The sequence below is a fragment of the Pogona vitticeps genome, chromosome ZW-PAR, assembly GCF_051106095.1.
Source record: "Pogona vitticeps strain Pit_001003342236 chromosome ZW-PAR, PviZW2.1, whole genome shotgun sequence".
Classification (NCBI taxonomy): Eukaryota; Metazoa; Chordata; class Lepidosauria; order Squamata; family Agamidae; genus Pogona; species Pogona vitticeps.
This window is the reverse complement of record NC_135800.1, coordinates 1,037,764-1,057,554: the sequence shown is the minus strand read 5'-3', so window position 1 is coordinate 1,057,554 and position 19,791 is coordinate 1,037,764. Positions and strand designations below refer to the sequence as shown.

General features: G+C 49.4%; 1 protein-coding gene across 5 annotated transcripts; it reads right to left on the bottom strand.

Moving 5' to 3' along the window:
- Positions 1-1,313: 1,313 nt before the first annotated feature.
- NACC2 (NACC family member 2) lies at positions 1,314-19,791 on the bottom strand. 5 transcript variants are annotated; one of them, XM_072985206.2, is made up of 9 exons: positions 19,694-19,791; positions 17,556-17,692; positions 14,047-14,117; positions 8,857-9,128; positions 6,330-7,229; positions 4,939-5,106; positions 4,061-4,166; positions 3,304-3,401; positions 1,314-2,727 (listed from the first exon to the last, which is right to left on the bottom strand). In XM_072985206.2, the coding sequence occupies exons 5-9, from the start codon at positions 7,171-7,173 to the stop codon at positions 2,228-2,230; spliced, it is 1,716 nt and encodes a 571-aa protein (XP_072841307.2). In that variant the 5' UTR covers positions 7,174-7,229; positions 8,857-9,128; positions 14,047-14,117; positions 17,556-17,692; positions 19,694-19,791; the 3' UTR covers positions 1,314-2,227. The 5 variants fall into 5 exon arrangements, with proteins under 5 accessions (XP_072841307.2, XP_072841309.2, XP_072841308.2 ...); XM_072985208.2 differs by lacking the exon at positions 14,047-14,117; XM_072985207.2 differs by lacking the exon at positions 17,556-17,692 and having other exon boundaries at positions 19,694-19,787.

Genomic DNA, 19,791 nt, shown 5'->3' with positions numbered 1-19,791 from the left:
CTACTGTATTGCTAAAAACAATAGTTTTCTTGTAAGTGAAAACATTCAGGCAGATGTTCCTTGCTCCCAACAATGTTGGCAAGTAGTGGCAGATCCGCTGAAGAACCCCAGCTGTCACAATCACTTTCTAAATCCAACCAATAGAAAGTACGTATCGTATTTTTCCGTGTATAAGACTCCCCCATGTATAAGACGCCCCCCACTTTTCTAATCCAAAATTAAGAAATCTAAGTGGAGCTTAACAAGTGTAGGGAGAAAGGGATCAAGGCGCTGCAGGATCGCTTTGATCCCTGCTTTCCCCTCCACTTGTTTTCGTTCTCTCCTCAGCTTACTTCCGTGTATAAGACGACCCTCAATTCTTAGTATAAAGGTTTTAGACACAAGTATAGTCTTATACACGGAAAAATACGGTACATAGCTGCTCCCTACGTTCACCGCAAATCGTGTCACAACATGCACGGTCACAAACACAACGTGTCGCCTGCCCTTGTCTCAACAGAACGCTAGATGTTCACGCCACTCCAATGGGGGGGCTTTCCTCCTACCTACTGGGGGCTCCGTTCTAGAACTGAGGAGTAACCAACCTCTGAAAATGCACAGCCACCCTTTTCCAAACAGGGACCCAACGGGTGCGCCAATCGGCTTTGGAACAAGATAAAGGCTTCCTGCCTGCTTGTTTTCAAAGGAAATGATGGGCGATGGCGGTGCGCGTTGCGGATTTGACGTGGGCCAAAGCCATCCCAACATTTTGTTCCAGAAGAGTCATTTTGGAATGTTTTGTGCATCTCTCTCTCTCACACACACACACACACACTCACACGTACAATGAATCTTAGGTATTCTTCAGAAAACGTCTGCAACCCACCACCGACTCTGGACCATACAAGGTGCGTTGTGAGCCTGCCATCAACACAACGCTGCAGGAAGGAATTGTTCTGACTAAGAGGGGTCGAGGACTGGCCTTTCAAAACATGCCGGAAAGACTGGCTGACTCTGGAGGCAGCCCGGGGACCGGAGATCCCCCGATCCCTTAAACCCGGGACCCAACGGAAAGGAAGAAAACAATGCAAAAGGTAGAGGAAAACCAGGCAGCGCCGGCGACGCTGAGTGCAAACCCAACAAACGGGATGGCAATTCTCGAACGCCAACTGTAGGCGAGGAGTCTGAACGAGGGAAGCTTGGGAGGGGGATATACAGTGCGATTTCAGCCTTTCTCTCTGAGCTAAAGATCTGGGTCTCAGGCAACTATTGTGGGTCCCGTGAGAAGCGCCGCTCATGGAGACCGGGTTTTCGATGAAGTCATTTTTGCAAGCACATGGGCCTCTCGATGCCCCGTCTGTCCACAATTAAAACAGAAGATCCAAGCATGGGAGTTGTGCAAAGCACAAAAGAGAACCCAACAGTACGACTACCATAGTTTCAGGATTTTCCCTTTGCATTCCTCTCGTCTTCTCTTGCACCTCCCTGTCTCCTAGGTAGCCCCCTTCCAAAATAATAATAATAATAATAATAATAAAAGGACCCAGCCTGCATCTTCCTGCTTAGGAAATGGAGCGAAATATTGGAATGGAAAAGAGGGTGGTGGTTAGTGAAGGCTGGAGATAGTGTTTCGCTCTTGTGGAATTGCAAAAAGGGGAGGGGAGAGAAACTACAGTCCTCTATACTGACCTTGGGTACAGTAGGACCCCCTTATCCGCAGATTTACTTATTCACAGTCTGAAAATACTTGACATATTAAAAGAAAAAAACTTAAAAATATACTTTTCTCAAGATGAAGTTATTAGAACGGGCCCCCAAGAGGCAGCCAGAGGCCATGCGATATATAGCTTTCGCTATTAAACTAGCGTTTGCTATATAATCCACAATCCACATTTTTTTTAGCATCTGCAAGGGGGGCCTTGGAACCGATCCCCTTTGGATATGGGGGGCCCTACTGTGTTTTTTTCGAGAGAGAGTGTTTTTCTGTTGTTGTTGTTGTTCCCCATACATCGCTTGCCTTAGACCTGGGGTTGCGTACAGTCTAATGAATGTGATGTTTTCCTTCATAAACCTTAAAACACAAGCAGAATAAAAATCACATTTTTCTCAGGCAACAGTAGCAGTTCAGTAGGTAAATGTTTTGATCACATTTCTTTTTTTTCTCTTGTATTAATAATGCATGCAAGCAGCTTTAGTAGTATAGATCCCAAGAACGTCAGTCGCCCCCCAACGTTACCCTCGCTCGCTCTCATAAAGTCCCTCCGTAGGCGCCGTCCGGTCGTCGGCCGGGCGTTTCCGGCCGGCTGCTGGAACCGGACCCTTGATCGAAAGGCTCTGCGGTGTTCGGGGTCTCGGAAGCCAACGCTTCGGGGCCGGCCGACTCCTGGATGACGGAGTTGCCTCCCTCGGCGCCGTCGCTCGGCTCAAACAACTGGCTAGCTCCGTTGCTTTGATCCGCAGAGACGGGGTTAGTTCTGAGAGCCACGATCGTTCCAGCCTCGCCCCTCCTTTCTGCATAGATGCGTTGTTCAAACATTTGACCAGCGGAAGCCTGGAATTCGGGGTCCAGGGGGACGCCGCTGGGGGTGGAGCCCATGACGGAGCGATACATCTCCATCCCTTCCGGCAGCATGGACTTGATCTTTGGGAGCCAACGCTTACGGACCCGGCGGGCGTTCGTGCACATGTCGGCCGCGATGACGTTCATCTCGCTTTCCTTGAAGCTCGGGGCAAAATTTTGACAATACACTGCGGAAACAGAGAGGGTGTTTAGCGTCGTTTGGGTGGGTGGGGGGTCTGCAGCGCGGAGCACCTTAGTTTAAGAAGGACACGGAGGAACTGGGTTGTGGGTGAGGAAGAGTTTGCTCAGGCTGGCCAGAAACCAGGTTTTGTGACAGACCTAACCTGAACATGGAAGAGTCAAGGCAGGTATGAAACCATCCATCTATTGACTAGGCTCTCAAATCCACTTCACAGACAAAGCCACACATTCAGGGAAATATTAAGCGGCATCTGCAGTCTTCTCCAACCCCCCCCCCCCCGAAAGAAATACAGGTCTACCAAACCCATCAAAAAGCCCTGTCTCCTCTTTTTTTCTTTCACCCTTCCCTTTAAGAACCACCCTTTCTAGCACGCCAGTGCCCGTAAAAGACTCCGCAAACACCCAGATTTTGAAGGCAGAGACTTTTTTTTTAAAAAAAGGAGATTTCTTTTTGTTTTCTTGAAAAAAAACAACAACAAAAACAGTAAAATAACCCCCGCTGTGCTTGGTCCACCTCGGGTGGGAGGGGGGAAGCTCTTCTTCCTCCTCCTCCTCCTACTTACATTTCACAGCGTTCAGGACTCGGCTGTCCAGCGGCTTTCGGCTCGGATCGCTGGTCGAAGACCGGATCCCCGTCCCGCAGCTGTTGGCCAACGTGTTCCTGTTCCAGGAGCAAAGCAGGAAAACAGACCGTTCTACATCATCATCATCATCATCGTCGTTGTCGTTGTTTTTTATTATTATTATTATTATTATTATTATTATTATTATTATTATTATTATTATTATTATTATTATTATTATTATTATTATTATTATTAGTAGTAGTAGTAGTAGTAGTAGTAGTAGTAGTAGTAGTAGTAGTAGTAGTAGTAGTAGTAGTAGTAGTAGTATTTTTTACAGTAGCAGTCCGTAACCTTGGGAGATTGGTTTCAAATCTCCCTACAGATGCTGAAAAAACGTGAATTAGAACAAATGATATCCATAGCATGGTCTCTGGCCTCCTCTAGTGACCAGTTCTGGTAACTTCACCTTTAGAAATCTGCATTTCTAGGGTTTTCCCTTTTAAAGTTTTAAATATTTTCAGACCGTGGATAAGTGAATCAGTGGATACTGGTCCCGCAGATAAGGGGGCCATACTATATTTATTTAAGGTACCTGTGTGGGCCACACTTAAAGCTGGGCCGAGCCTTATTCCCTTTCTACACCTTCTCTGGAAGGGATGGGCAGGGTATCCCAGGTTAAGGGGTCTTTACTGCTAACTCGGATTCTCTTGGCTGCCTGAATATGCACGGAAGACGAGAGGTGCTTTCGTCATACCTGTCAAAGAAGGTTGCCAGGAGGCGTCGGAGGAGGACTTTATGCTTCACACCCGCACACAGATGACAGTTCATCAGCTGCCCTCGGGTGATGTAAACACCGGAGCCTAGGGGAGAGGAAAAGAAAAGGAGAAATCGCCCTCGGACAGCAAGTTGGAGGAAGGAGAACGGACATTATTTCCTTCAGGCCATTTGGAGTTTGAGCCAGTCAGAAAAAGCAAAAACTGGAAACAGTTTTTGGAAAGCAGCCGGATCCTCATTTTTTTTCTGACGAGTCCAGTCATTGACCAGCGGAGAATGATTCCAGAGAAGGACTCGCCGAAATATTCCAGCATTCCAAAGTCATTCACTCCGACAGACTGTTTGTTTGTTTGTCCATGACATTTATATACCGCCCCATTAGGGCACGGCACTATTCTAAGCGGCTTACAACATAGCAATAAAACATCTGGAATAGACATCAAAATCCAATCATTCAGTTAAATAAAACCAAACTGCAGCCAATATAGAAGAGGCGTATTCTCTAAGTGCAAGAACGGGACAATGCAATAAACACACAAATGCTTCGGGCCACCTGACAGACAACTGCATCTATTAGCTTACAAAAAAAATTGAACAATCAGAAGCAGAAGTTGGAGAAGCTCTATTCTCCTTACAAAAACAAGATCAGGGGGGCATTCAAGGATAATGCTGGTTCGAAATAGAAAAAAACTAATTGTTTTGGATAATGGAACTGAAATAATATCAATGCGAAAAGCAAGTTATCGGCAAGCAAAGAGGAAAACCTGCATCTATTTGACAATTTAAGAAGTCAGAACGGAAGAAGGTGGTTCCCAGACCCAAACGCCTGTCCGGAGACGAGGCTGTGATACTATTTACCTGCAACAAGTTCAAGTTTTTCTCCAGGATCTCCTTCTGAGTAGAGTTTTGGATGGCACCGATATCCAATTTGGCTGATGAGACTGGCCGGGAGGGCAACCAGGTCGCGGCGAATGAGGACACAGGACCGGCTCTCCAAGGGGCCCTGCTCCGGCTTCTCGGGAGGCCCTGGCGGTGGGGGGGGGGGAGACAGCAAGGAAGGAGAGCATTAGCGAGACACTAAGGGGGTGTGTGCGCCGGAAAATCCCTCATCCTCCTAGGCAACTCACCGCTGAAAGTGTGACGAGGATTTCTATGACATGTCACATTTTTTCCTGCAGCTTATGTTTGGACTTATAAGTGGGTCTGGACAGGGGGAGGATTTCTATGACATGTCACACTTTCTCCGCAACTTAACCTTGAACCCGCGAGCAAATTTAAATATGACATGTCATAGAAATCATCTCCCTTGTGATGAGCAAGTACGGACATGCCTCTTTTTCTAAAAAGGACAAGGTGTGACACCCCCTCTGACCCCTCTAGTGCCACGTATGATGCCAAGCAACAGGATTTCAGCCATGGTGTCCTAACAGAAGCATCCACTCTCTCTCCCTCACACACACACACACACCGATCGGGTGTTTACTTTTGCCAAGCAGCCATGTTAAGGGACTCGGGGTTTACGGAAAGTCTCTCTGACGTCACACATGCAGAGTTGTTAACCCCTTACAAGGCAGGATAACTCCCCCCAGGCTCTCCGTGCAGCAGCCGACAACTAAAATAATAAAGGCTCAATAGGGATTTAATGAGCCTGCTCTGTAAATCCAATTGATTCCAATGGCTCTACTCTAACTGCTCTAACAACTAGGCTGGAGTCAACTGCAGGAGGCCCATCAGAATCCATGGACCTTATGGAGGATCCCCACTGATTCGAGCGATCTACACTAGTGCAATTTACTGTGCTAAGCCGCAGGATTTTGGCCGGCGGGTCTCCGCTTATGTCCACCTGCTCAGCTGTTCCTCACTGAGATGGGCCGAGGAAACAATGAAACAGATCTTGACCGCCGAGCGCTGTGAGCCAGAACGAACACCCGCCCCGCGCTCTGCGCTTGAGAAAGGAAGTTTTCTCATCCGCAAACTTTTTGGTTTGGAAGAGGGGGACGAACTCTTACTGCTGCTTTCCGAGAACGGAAACATCTCATTCCACCCATAAAAAGGTCGGAAGACCCTACCCGGCCAGCAGAAAAAGGCGCACCTGAAAAAAATATAAACCTTTCGAGGGAACGATTTCTCATTTCCCAGCCCGATCAAAACCTGCAGGCGAAGAACTTAGGCAATGAGTTCGGAGTGAAGATTTTGAAAAAAAAAGAAAAAGACAATCAGCGGCATGGTGGCAGCGGTGGGATTGTTACCTGCATAGCCCCCGGTCGACTTGATGTACATCTGCCCGTACTGGTCTTCCGCCATGGTGTCGTAGGCTTCATCATCTTCTTCATCTTCCTCGTTGTGGTAGGATGTAGGGCTGTCGGTGGTGGGAAGGCTGCTGGCTCCAGGGCTCGTCCGCTCCCCTGGGGCATACTGAGCTTGCGGGATGTTCGGGATGAGGGTGGCGAGGTTGGGCACCCCGTAGTAGGAGACCCGGGACAGCTTCATAGGGGTCATGCCCGATGAGCTCCCCCCGGCCGAGTCCCGAAGGCTGACCTCCAGGGACCTCTTGGAGGGCTGGAGTTCCAGGTTCTCGTGTTTGACCCGGGTGAGAAGCGGGATGGGCATAGACGGGGACAGGGCGTAGGGCACCGAAGCCGGCTGCAGAGGGTTGCTGGGGCTCTGGGGCTCTGAGTTCGGGTCTTCGATCATCGCCGTCTGAGAGTCACAGTGCGGGGAGCTCACTTTGAACATCAGGTCCGTCCCTTTCTCCACGATGTGCTGGATCTGGAGGAAACCCGCTGTATACATCACCACCAGCTGCTCGCTGGCGGCCATGGTCAGCTTCCCGGTGTAGCAAAAGGAGAGGATCTGTTGGAAGCAAGCCGGGGGCACGGATCCTGGCAGCTCAAAGGCGCTCTTGCTATTCCCACTGAACAGGTCTCTAAAATACAGGCTGCTGGCCGCCAGGACGGCCCGGTGGGCCTTGAAGGCCTGCCCTTTGACCACGATGGAGACATCGCAGTAGAGTCCCAGAAGCCTCTGCTCGTTCAGGGAGCCCAAGACCGTGTTCCCAAAATTGGGGATTTCTATGTGCAGCATCTGTGACATGGCTCAGCAAAAAATCCTTACACATTCAATGCGTCAGCATCCGAAGGAGGGCACATCTGTGGGGTGGGGGGGGGGAGAAGAGAGAAGCTGGGGATGAAGAGGGAGATCGGGAACAGACAGGCCAAAAGGGGAGAAAAAAAACATGCAATAAAAAAAAGAGCATCTCCTGCAAAACTGAAGTGTCAGGCGTTCTGCGGGTGCTCCCCGTTCGAAACAGACTGGAATGGAAACTCCACCCCATCCATGCAGCACAAAGCAAACCAAAATGGTCCCGCATCAGACCAGCAGGAGAGCTCCCCGTACAAAGTCCTCACGGGAGGAGAAGGAACGCAGCCGGATGTCTTTGCAATAAGAAGGTGGGGGGGGAAGCTGACAGCGGCCTCATTTTATTCCAACAGCCGTAAGTCGCCATCAGGAGGCGGCTGCCCCCGTCTCGAGGCATCCCAAATGGGGTGGCTTTGGAAGGGGGGGTAAACCGTCATTCGAAAGCCACCGGACACCCAACGGAGAACCGAACTGGGCTGGGCCATGACAACAATGGGGACAGAAAAGACACTTCCAAAATGCGGCAAGTTCTCCCTCGGACTTTGAAGTTTTTCCCGCCCATCCCAAGTGGGGTAGTAAACAACGGGACTGCAGAATCGCTCCTTCGAAATATCTAACGCGGAGGACGGCTGGGGGAGAGGGAGGGACCCTCTGCAGACCCGGCCGGGACCCCTCTTCCGGAAAGTCTCTTTTAAGTTTTTATCCCGCTTCTGTTTGGGGTGGGGGGGCCCCGAAAGGAAGGCTGGGCTCCGGCGGTCCTCCCAGGGGCCAGCCGGAGAGGTGGAAAAGGGCTGACCTCCACGTAAAGAGGCCTCCTCTTAAAAAAAAAAACACCTGCCCCAAGCCCCAGACTTTGCATCAAAACTGCAGCAAGAGAGCACGGCCGCTGTTTTAAGATCCTCTGGGAAGCATCGTGTCGTGAACCCCTGCCATTCCAGAGGGACAGAACCCCCAGCAAACGGGCAAAGTGGGGGGGGGGGAGAGAAGAAGAAGAAATCTCCTGAGCCAGCAAAGAAAAAATCCCAGCAAAGACATTTCTGGAGCATCATCAACACCCCTTTTAGCCAATTTGGGAGGGGTGGCGGGTGGAGGAAAACATGGAAGAGGTGTCTCCCCCCCCCCGGGTCCAAGGGAGCAGCACTTCCGCGGCACTGCAGAAAAGGATACGGCTTTTAAACGCCCGACAATTGGTTTTTCCCTCTCTCTCTCGCCGCCCTCCCTCTCTCTCCCCCCCCCCAGCTTTGTGCTAAAACACAAAGTCCATCTTACTCCAGGACTTCAGCTGGTCCCAGTTTTGGGAAAAGGGTCAGATGTGAAGAAAAGTGGAGCTTTCTTTTTTTTTGCCTTCCTCACTCCCCCCCCTCCTTCTCTGCAAACCCAAGACTCAGAAAGGGGGGGGGGGAAGTAACTACACAATGGACTGCTCTGTTCGGGTGTCCCCCCCCCCTCCCTCTCTCCTACACAGGCATCCTTTCTGAAAAAGCTTCAAGTCTGGCACGCGGGGGGGGGGGTCTGTCTCAGTGCACCTGCCTTTTTGCGGGCCCGACTCCATCGGGGCAGGGGTCTGCTTGTTTGCACCCCCTGGCCACCTTCCCCTCTCTCTCCTCCCCCCAAAAAGCCCACCCCATGGGGACCTACCTTAAATGGGGCGAGATTCCCCCAGGAAGGCTCTCCTCCTCCTCCTCTTCCTCTCCTCTCTCTTTCCCACGACACGGAAATGCAGCAGAGAAAAGGTGCAGAAAAGGGGGGGGGGGTTGTCTTGCGTGCTGTCCTGGTGGGGAACACCCCGGGGTCCGGTCCTTCCAGCCGAAGTCAAATCTTTGCACCCCCCGGAGCCGCCGAAAGCATCCTTATGAACCGGGCCAGCTTAACATTCAGAGAGCCTTTTCTGCGATGATGAATAAGGGGACCTGCAGCCAAAGCCAGTTTCAAAGGGAAGCCAGGGGTTGGATGATTGGGGGGGGGGGAAGAGAGAGAGAGAGAAAAGGAAGAGAAAGAAAGACGAGGGAGGGAGGGGAGGGGGAGAAAAAACCATTAAAAAGAAGAAGGATCCGTGCCAGAGGAATGTCCACAGTGTTGGTACAAGACAGACTTTTGATGACTCACGGTAATCTAAACAAAGATGGCAGAAATACTGTACTGTATTGCTGATGAAATGCTGAGCGCTGCCACCCGGGCCGGGGGGGGGGGAGACGGGGCTTTTGAATTTATGGTGCAGTTTTGCATATGAATCGCCCCGCTGTAAACCGCCTCCCCTCTGCCGTGCAGCGAGCATCCCCGGGTGTCAAAAGCATTCAAAGTATTCCAAACAGTCTGCAGAGCTTGGCGCAGTCGCTCCTCTGGGGTGGAAAGCCGATCGGAGGCACCCGAGCCAGCTCGGCCAGTGTGGGGAGAGACCAGGGCAGAGGGATTTCCACCACCAACACACAGACACACACACAGACACACACACACACACAAAAGACAGATACCTGTCAACCTTTCCAACAGAAGAAACCACAATGATCAAGGAAGGCAAACACAAACACACTCGCACCCAGTTCCCAGGATAAACAACTGCCCGGCTGACAACTTGCCGGAGAGCTCAGCGATTTACAGGCTAGGAGTTTGAATCCCGCCCCCCCCTCACTGCACCTCCTTGAGAGAGGCTGGACTAGATGATCTACAGGGTCCCTTCCAGCTCTGCTGTGCTAAAGAGGATGGCGACGATTAGGGGGAGGGTTTCTATGACGTGTCACACTTTCTCTGCCACCTATACGTGAAGCCACAAGCAAGTTGAAGTATGTTGGTGAGCCATCCGGCCTTTCTCACCATATGACTCATGTCCAAACCCTCTTATGATTTCAAACACAGTCTGCAGGAAAAAAAATATGAGATGTCATAGAAATCCTCTTCCTAATGATGACCATCATGATGATAAAAGTCCAGATTAGGGTTCAGGGATTTGTTTGGCTGGATCGTCCAGTGGTTTAGCTCTCTGGCTGCGGAGCAAGAGGTTGGGGGTTCGATTCCCCCACTGGGCCTTCTTGAGAGGGGCTGGACTGGATGATCCTTTAGGATCTCTTCCAACGGTGCAGATCAAAGGTGCAGATTAAAATCTATCCAATGCCACAGATGGAGGTACAAATCCGGGTTCTGGGGCCAGCTCTGAACCCGACTTGCAGGGCCCTTAATTCCTCGAGTAGGGTTACCGTTCCTAGAGCCGTTCGACCTGGCAGCCGTGACTCATACCTTAATTACATCCCATTTTGATTACAGTAATGTACTTTACACAGGGCAACCTTTGAAGAGTGTTTAATTCTTAAGGCACCCAAAGACGTTCCATAGAACTTTTCCACACAGCAAGATACAAAACAAAAGAAAACCGAAGAAAGAAATATCAAAACGGGGGGGAACATGGTTGAAAAATGGACTTCTGTCTTCCCTTGATAATGGTCGGAAAGTATTGTCACTTGCAACAAAACCACGAACCACCAGACTTTGTATAAAACAAAGCTGGGATGATTTGCATGATCCCTTCCTGTGCTTTTCGCAAAACAAAGCTGGGATGATTTGCATGGCCTCTTCTTATGTCTTTTTCTTTTTTTCTTTTCTGCAGACTGGAAAAGAAGGACCAAGCTATTGCTGAGCCGGCAAATGTAGACAGCGAACGTCCTATATTTTGAATCTAGTTTCAATTGCCTGTTTTGAATGAAGCAAAGCATTCTGCTTACGTGCTGCCCCACAGTATTTACAGCTCTCTCTGGGCAGTTTACAGTTTAACAATGCAGGCCACACATTAAAGGAGAAAATGAAATTACAATTGAAACAAAACGGATGGTATGGGAGTCATCTCTGCCTGATGAGGGAGATAAAAGTAAGCTTGTGGGATCTTAATTGTCATGCTTTCACCGTAAGAGCATGAGGAGAAACTAGAACCTCTTAAATGGAATATACACGAAGAATTATTGGATCCAGCAGAACCTGGACCTCAAGTGATCCAGAAGGCCAAATCCCCAGATAATTTTGAAGCCACAGTGGCCACATGGGAACTGATGAACGTGATCAAGGGACTGAGTGCGAGAGGCCCGCGACCCCACAGGTAAGGTGTGAAAGAGCGTATGGGATTCAAAATGGAAGATGCTCGGCATTGAGGGAGAGCCGACGCTCCGGTGGTCATCAAAGCTGGAGGATGAAATGAATTTGGCTGGACCTTTCCGTTGCCTGAACAGGATGGAGATTTCTATAGCTTTGGCAACTTCTCTCTCGGAGTCCAAGCATATGGACTGGACTCTAGGCTATCGAGGAAAGCTTTGACTTTCAGACCAAACTTCTTTACAGTGTTATGCGCTTTTTTTTCTTTTAAAGGATAACTGGATCGCACAGCTGTCTCTTTGCAGAGCGAGGGTCCCTCACCGTTTGGGCGCTGATGGTCCTGGACTATAATTCCAAGGAATCGTATCATTTATATAATGTAATCCAACCTTCTGGGACGAAACCGGCTTGAACATGAACCTTCTTCTCCCACGAAAGATGCAAGGCCTACGTTGTCATTTCTGCAAAATCACCCGTCGGTTTCAACACTCATTATAACAACACGAGAGAGAGAGAGAAACGCAAACAATACTAAGCACTGTTATTTCCACTGCTCTGCTGTGGGGGAATTTTCTCGGAATTCTCTAAGCTTGGCCGATTCGGTTGTCAGAAACATGGCTGCCGATGGGACAAGACGGCAAGCAGAAAGGAGACCCGGAACAACGGGGTCGACACCCCGTTCAACCCTAAAGAGCGTGGCTTCTTGTGGCCGCTCAATGCCTCGTAAGGTGGGGTTGATGGCGTTTATCTCCGACCCTCCGAAGCCCCCCACTTTCAGTACGTTGCTCTGTGAGTCGTCGGCATGAAAGGACACCAGAGGTGCAAGCAAGCCAACAAAACCCATCGCTCCCTGCCTCGTTGATTTAGGAACTCGTCCGTTCTTATTTAAAAATCACCGCATCTCATCTTAGCAGGATGTCTTATGGGAACGGTCTTAGGACACACAAACACACCTAAGAGGGAGGTAGGCCAGTCATTTCACACAGTAAATAACATCCTCTTTTTCTAATAAAAAGGAAATTCAGCAAATCTTTTAAGGAAGAGAAGAGAGCAATTAACGGGTTAAGGGGTTCACGGATAAAGGAGCCCATCTCTCGGTTCCACCTGCCCCCGGCTGGATGGATTTAGAAGGATCGCGATCAAAAGAACCAAGGACAGAAAGCTAGCAAACAAGCACTTAAGATAAGGGATCGTTTGGTTCCTGGACATTTGACGCCAAAACTGTGGTCTTGCATGCGTACGATTCTCAGCACAGGTTAGACACTTAGTCAGATGGGAGTTGTAGTCCAGAACAACTACAGAACAGCACGTTGGAGAAAATTGTTCTCAATGGGATGCTGGGGAGGGGGGGGAGAGAAAGCAAGCAAACCCAGGACAATGGGGAAGGACGTTGGCCACCCAACCCAACAAAATACAGAATGCTAGAATCATGGAGTTGGAAGGGGTCTCTGAGGCCATCCAGTCTGACCCTCTGCTCAAGGCAGGAACCGAACTCAAAGCAGATCCAACTGATGGTCCAATTTTCTCTTGAATGTTTCCAGCGTTGGAGCGCTCACCACCTCCCCCTGAGGTCGTGGGTTCCATTGTCGTACTCCTCTAACAGTTGAGATGTTTTTCCTGATATTCAGCCGAAATCTGGCTTCCTGTCGCTGGAGCCCGTTATTGCATGTCCTGCACTCTGGGAAGATCAAGGACAGATCCTGCCCCTCCTCTGTAGGACCACCTTTCAAGTCTTTGAAAAGTGCTACCGTATCTCCTCTCGGTCTTCTTTCCTCAAGGCCAAACACGCCCAGTTCTTTCAGTCTTTCCTCCTTGGGCTCAGTTTCCATTCCCTGGATCATCCTTGTCACCCTCCTCTGAACTATATAATGTAACTGGATATCACCCCAGTCTAGGATCCTTCGTGGATCAAGTTAGGCAGGAAAGGTCCTAAAAGGAACGCAATGTATTTGAATGCAACGATTTTCACTCCGCGATGAGTTTCCATGCTTGAGTGAGGATTCAAACCCAGATCTCCAGAGTCCCAACCCTCCACTCTACCCACTACACCACCTTGGGAATCCAACATATTTCAAAGCAGCGATTTTCATTCCTCTAGATGGCAGCAAAAGACCACGAATACTCCTGGTTTACATAAAAGGCACTTCACGGAAACCAGACACCCTTTCTGCACAGTCTCGTGTCTTGGAACAGGTCTTGTAAACTCTTGTGCAGGGTGTTTTCGAGTCAGTGCATAATTATTTAAAAGAACGTCTGTTTCCACTTATGTGGGCAATGGCAGAGAATAAATATAGAATCCTTGGGAGCACCAATTAAGAAGAAAAAGCCATTCGCGTTGGCGGGATGCATACGGCAGGATGGATGTCAAGCAGATAAAACATCAGATGTTGGCAGACGCCAACGATAACGAATCCTAGAACGAAGGAGCCGGAAGGGGCCTCCAAAGGTCATCAAGACCCACCCCCTGCTCAAGGCAGGGATTCAAATCCAAGCAGATCAGACAGATGGTTTTCTCCAGGGTTGGAGCGCTCACCACCTCGCTGGTTCATGGGTTCTGGCGTCGTACTGCTCTAACAGTTGAGAGGCTACCCTATCTTCCCCTCTGTCTTCGTTTCCCACGCCTTAGTAACAGCAACGGTTCGTTTTTTTGAAAAGAGCAAACAAGGGGGAAGAATTAAACACAGAGAGTTGTAAAGAAAAGCACAGGCTTCATGGCGTTGAATCTGGAAAACTAGGCAGAGCATGGATACTCACATAGAATACTCAAGAGAGGGCCTCTTCCAGGAAAATATTGACAAACTGAGTGGGGAGGTCATCTTTTCACCCTGAAAAATAGGATTCAAAAATCAGAAAACAGTAGGACCTCAATATCCATGAGGGGTGGGGTGGGGGAATCGGTTCCAACTGCCGATGCTGAAAAACGCGGAAGAATCGAACGCTAGACATTGCATGGTCTCTGTCTCCCACTAGTGGCCAGTTCTGTTAAATACGCCCTAGGAATACATATAAATAGGTATTTCGGGGTGGTTGGGTTTGTTTTGTATTTTCAGAGAACGAATATGTGAATCAGTGGATACTGATCCCGCGGATAGTAGGGTCCTTCTGTATAGCAATCCTTTTTCAGCAGGTCCAACTGAAACAGCTTGTAGTGGTGGGAAGCTTTATGAGTTCGGTTCCAAGCCAATGAGTGAATCAGTGGGTCCTGATCCTGTGAATAGCGGAGTCAGACTGTATAGCGGTCTTGACTAAGAGGCATTGATGGCTCTAACCTCCACCGATTTATCCAGTTTCTTTTAAAGCCATTCAAGTTGGCGGCCCCAAAAAATATTTCAACAGAACCGGTGGCCGTCGCCGTGGCTGAACGCAGCCCCCATTTTCTGTGGGTCCCCGGCCTTTAGCAAACAGTGCCATGCAAATAATGTCTCTGCCCTGCTTTTTCCACGGCCCGAGAGTTAAAAACAGAATAAAGTCTCCAATAAAAAGTAAATAATTCCAGGATGTGTTATTTGTTCTTTTTTGTATATATATATAAAAAAGCATCAAATCTTTTGATGAAGCACATCATCTACATGAATAAATAAAAGGTAGGGTGACCTAGAAAATAGACTGCCTGGCTTTCTCCTCCTTCAGAAATAATTTCCTTCAACTGCAAATTTCAATCGGGAAGAAAATTGAGCCACTCAAAAGAAAAGCAGTGGTATCTTGGGAAAGGATGAAAATTAGGGGAAATCCTCCATCATCCTCCATTCTGTGAGTTCTACCTCACAGAGAAGACACCCTACAGACAACTAAATGCTGCTCGCCTGGGAGAAAGGCCTTAAGTGGACGGTTTTAAGGCCTAGCTCGGCCTGACTTCCTGTTCTGAAAGAAAACTCCCAGCTAGCATTGGGGCAGGAACAGGAAGTTAGGCCTAGCTACAGTTCTTGCTGATGAAGAATACATAGCATGGTCTTTGGCTCTCTCTAGTGGCCAGTCCTGGTAATACAAGGTGAAAATACATATTTCTGGATTTTTTCTTTTACCATGCTATGTAGAGCAGACATTATTATCTGTGGTTTTCAGCATTGATGGTTTTTTGGAACTATTGTATGTCCTTTCTATCCTTCCTCTTGACAAAATACTCATTTGGGGCCGAAGACCTAGGCACCAGCATTTTTAAGGGATGGGGTTTCATCGTAAGTTGCGACGACACTCTCTATGTCTTGTGTTGACCGGATGTGAGGGGAACAGGCCAAGACTGGGAAGAAAGGATGCACATTCACATGGTCAAAGAATATTCGGTGTGTGGCAGTCAGGCTCTGGGTTTGAATCCCTACGAATATAAATCACATCGCCCATGGACACATTGGTAAACAATGATTGCAACAGTCAATAAAATATCCTTCTCATCTCAGATTATTTCCACAGAAATCAGCTGCACGGCAGAACACAATGTCGCCTACATTTTACTAATCCTTAACAAATTTATGCATGGTCCCCGAAACATCTACATATGTTTTTTTTTCTCTCTCCCTGATTTCCCTTTAACAATATACTTTTTTTTTAGAAGCAGACAGAGTCTTGGCTTATGAATCACAATTCCAGGCAAATGAGCAGTTGTAACTGACGGGCTGCGATAGGCCTTGAAGGAAGCTGAGAAGCATATTTTGCAAATGATCTCACTGGAAAGAGAGAGAGAGAGAGAGGGAAAAATGGGCAAAGCGCTCGGTTTGCTACAGAAACGCTCGTCAAAATCCTTGTCACTCAGGAAACGAGGATGAGAAAAAATCGGGGGAGATCCAGACTCCACTGAGCCTGTTTATTAAGCACCGTCTTGATGTTCACCCAAAGCAAAATCCGGATCATAAGGGACGATGGAGGCGAAATCCAGGTATTACGTTTACCAACGGTAAACTCACAGAAACAATTTGCCCCCCTTTTTTCTGCTCCAGTCTGTCATCATCCTTCTTCAAATGTGGTGTCCGGAATTGGACACAGGACTCCAGAGGAGGTGGCCTAACCGGTGCCGAATAGAGGGGGACCAGTACCCACGGATAGGTAACGTAACACTCAGATAATAAACCATAAAATAGGAACTGCTTCGACAGGGAAAAAAATAAAAGCAATTCTGTTTACTAAATCCAACCTCCGCGTCTCTTTAATATTTCAGCCAGCGAAGGTAAAAGCCTATCGCGGCCCGTCCATTACTCAGGTCACAAGACAAAACCTTGGCAAGGAGCCGGGGCATCCATCCGCACCACGGTGCACAAAAAGGCCTTCTGGAAAGCAGGAAACAGACAAGCCTTCCGATTACCGAAGCAGCGTGTAAGGGAGACGTCATTTTTAAGTGCTCCTGTACTTGGCTAGGGCTGCAGAGCTGCTCACGTACCAGAGTCCAGAATGTACTCCACCGGCCCGTTTGGCTTCTTAACGGAAACCAGGCTATTTGGAGAAGTCCTTTGGGACCCCAGATCACCACCATCACCACCAGCATCCTCTCAGAACTGCAGAACCGGAAGGGACCCTATGAGATCATCCAGTCCAGCCCCATGGGGGATTCAAACTCCCAACCACCGGCTCCGCAGCCGGAGACCTCAATCCTCTCCGTGAGCCATGCGTTTTTAACCAAGCGTGTTCGGGAACCCAGAAAGGACAGAGAAAAACACGAATTCGATTTAGACACCCAGCAGCGCATACTCTCGGCCCACTGCAAAAATCAACCTTCACTTCCGCGTCTTGCGATTTTTCTTCTCGGTAGGCGTACGGCAGTTGTTTCCGAACTAAAAGCAAAACAGCGTCCGCCAGATACCGACGAGCCCCTTTCACCTAGCAAAGATTCAGCAGGAAATACACACACATACCCCGTATCCGCGGGATCGGTATCCGCTGATTCGCTTTAAGGAGCAGTTTGACCCGTTCCCCTCCCCCAGTGAGTTTCCGATGGCCCAGCAGGGATCTGAACCCTGCTCTCCAGAGTCCTAGCCGGCCACGCTATCCACGACACCACATGGGGGGGGGAATCAAATCTATATCTTACCCGTGTATTGAACTGGATAATACTAGATGAAAACCTAGAGGGTTTTTTGTTTTGTTTTAGCCACGGAGAAGCAGAGGCAAAACTAAGGACGTGTTCTCCCCCCCCCCTTTGACAGGAACAAGCTCAACAAATACCTATTATGCGCCACCACCGAGCACAATGGCCCCTTTCAAGAAGGAGAGAGAAAGCGCTGCTGGGAGAGGCATAATTCAGCAGCCAGGAGAAATCCAAGCAAATAAACACACACCACGAGAAGGAGGAATCTGTGGGCCTCTTTTTAGCTTTCTCCTCCATGCTCGGCTGGCTCTCCACGTCTCTGGGGCCAAAAAAGCAGCACGTCGGGGTGGCTCTTTGTGCAGGAAAGAAGGAAGGGTCCCGGATCCCCTAAAAAATAAAAATTAAAAAATGGAATTAATGGTGGGGCTTTGCAAGAGTAGCCAACGGGAAAGGTTTTAAGCAAGGCAGGTGGGTCTCGGTCTCCCGAATGGGGGACACGAGAGGGGTGCCCCCCCGTGGTCCTCCTCCCGAATCGGGGTGACGGGGTGGGTGGGTGGAGCAGCCAAAGCCACGAAATTGTAGGAGAATGGGGGTGGGAAGGGGCTGGTGGGGCATCACTCTAATAGTCTTAAAATTAAACCTCTCATTCCCCCCCCCCCCGAGCCCAAAAATGACATTTTTCTTAAGACCTTTCTCTCCCTTTGCCTTAGTTGACTGGCCATCACAGAAGAGTTGTTTTTGAACAGATTGTGGCACAAGTTTTTAAACCGAACAAATTAATAAATGAATGAATAAACAAACAAACAAACCTGGAGTACTGGATCTGCTTGGCATTCGCAAGACAACACTTGTTTATATTTTTTTTAAAAAAATGTTTTATGCACTTATTTGATTTTTTTTATATACCACCCCCCCCCCGGGCCAAAGGCCAGTCAGGGTACGTTCGCAGCGTAAAAAAAAAAAACCACACACACACAACGGTAATAAAATAATCCTAAAATAATCCTAACGCCGTGTAGCGGAACTCGAAATAAAGCCCAAATAGGCAAAAAAAAAAACCATTTGAAAATCCAAGTTGGTGGTTGTATATAAAAACAATGTTACAAGTTGGCGGTTGTATATAAAAGCAATATATATTAGCTATTGTTGTAACTATTCTTTTGTAACTATTATTTTATATATATATATAGTTTACATCCTGATACATTTGGGGGGCTTTTAATGACGGTCTTTTTAACAACGAGTCCCTTTGGGAAGAAAGGCGGGGTGCAAGTAAGTAAGTAAGTAAGTAAGTAAGTAAGTAAGTAAGTAAGTAAGTAAGTAAGTAAAAATAAAATTAAACTAGGAAGCCACATTAGAGAGGGGGAAAGAAAGGAAAGTGGGCCAAGGTGGCGTGGAAGGCACCCTAGGGAGGGAAAGAGGGAGGAAGAGGGCCGCAGATGATGCTCTCCATCATCCCTACAAGGTCGCATCCTTTCCCAGGTGCAGGACAAGGCCAAGATGAGCGCTGGGGACCTCCTCAGCTCCCCCCCTGCCCGCCCGGAATTTAAATGGCTCTAATCAAGGTATTGGGTTCCCTGGTGTGTGTGTGTGTGTGTGTGTGTGTGTGTGGTGGTTGGAGGCATGGATTCTGGAGGGCCCTGGGTTCGAATCCCCGCTGGGTCCCAGAAACTCACCACGGGGGGGGATGCATGGAAGTGGGGGGAGCCCCACTTGCCCCCACAGCCCTGGGGTGTGTATGTGTGTGTTTTTGTGTGTCCCTGGACTTTAGGGCACAGAGTGGGGCACCCCAAAGGGAGGGCAGGGGGTCCAGGTTTGAGGGGCTGCCCCCCCACCAGTCCCAAACCTGGACACCCTCCACAACCCCCTGTTCACACACACACACACACACACACACACACACACACACAAATACACAAATACACACACACACACACACAAACGCCCAAGGCCCAGCTCGTTCCTTGCCAAAAGGAACTTCTGCAAGGGCCGATTGGGGGGGGGGTGTCTCCTCTGTTGCTGGAGGGGGGCCTTCCTAATATTCCCCCCCCCCGCCCGACAAAGAAAACCGTGGAGGGGGTGGAAAGGAAGGAAAAAGCCCCCACCCCACCGCCAAGGGCTTGCAGGCAGGGAGGGGGATCCCAAAAGGAAGTAGGGGGGGGGGGTCCCGGAGTCTTCTTGGGGGGGGAAGCCTTCCCGGTCCTTTGGGGGGTGGTGTGAGGGGGGGCTCCTCCCTCCCTCCCCCGGGGAAGAGAAGGGTCCCGGTGGGGTGGGGGGTGGGGGGAGCTAGGGAGAGAGAGACACCCCCCTCCCCTCCCCTCCCCAGCTGGAGGGGGCGCATTGAGCGGGCCGGGGGGGGCGCGATCCCCGCCGGTGGGGGGGTCATACCTCCTCTCCGGGTGCGGCGATCCCTCCGGCGGCTCCTCCCGGCCCGGTGGCAGGAAGTGATTCTGGAGGAGGAGGAGGAGGAGGAGGAGGAAGTAAAG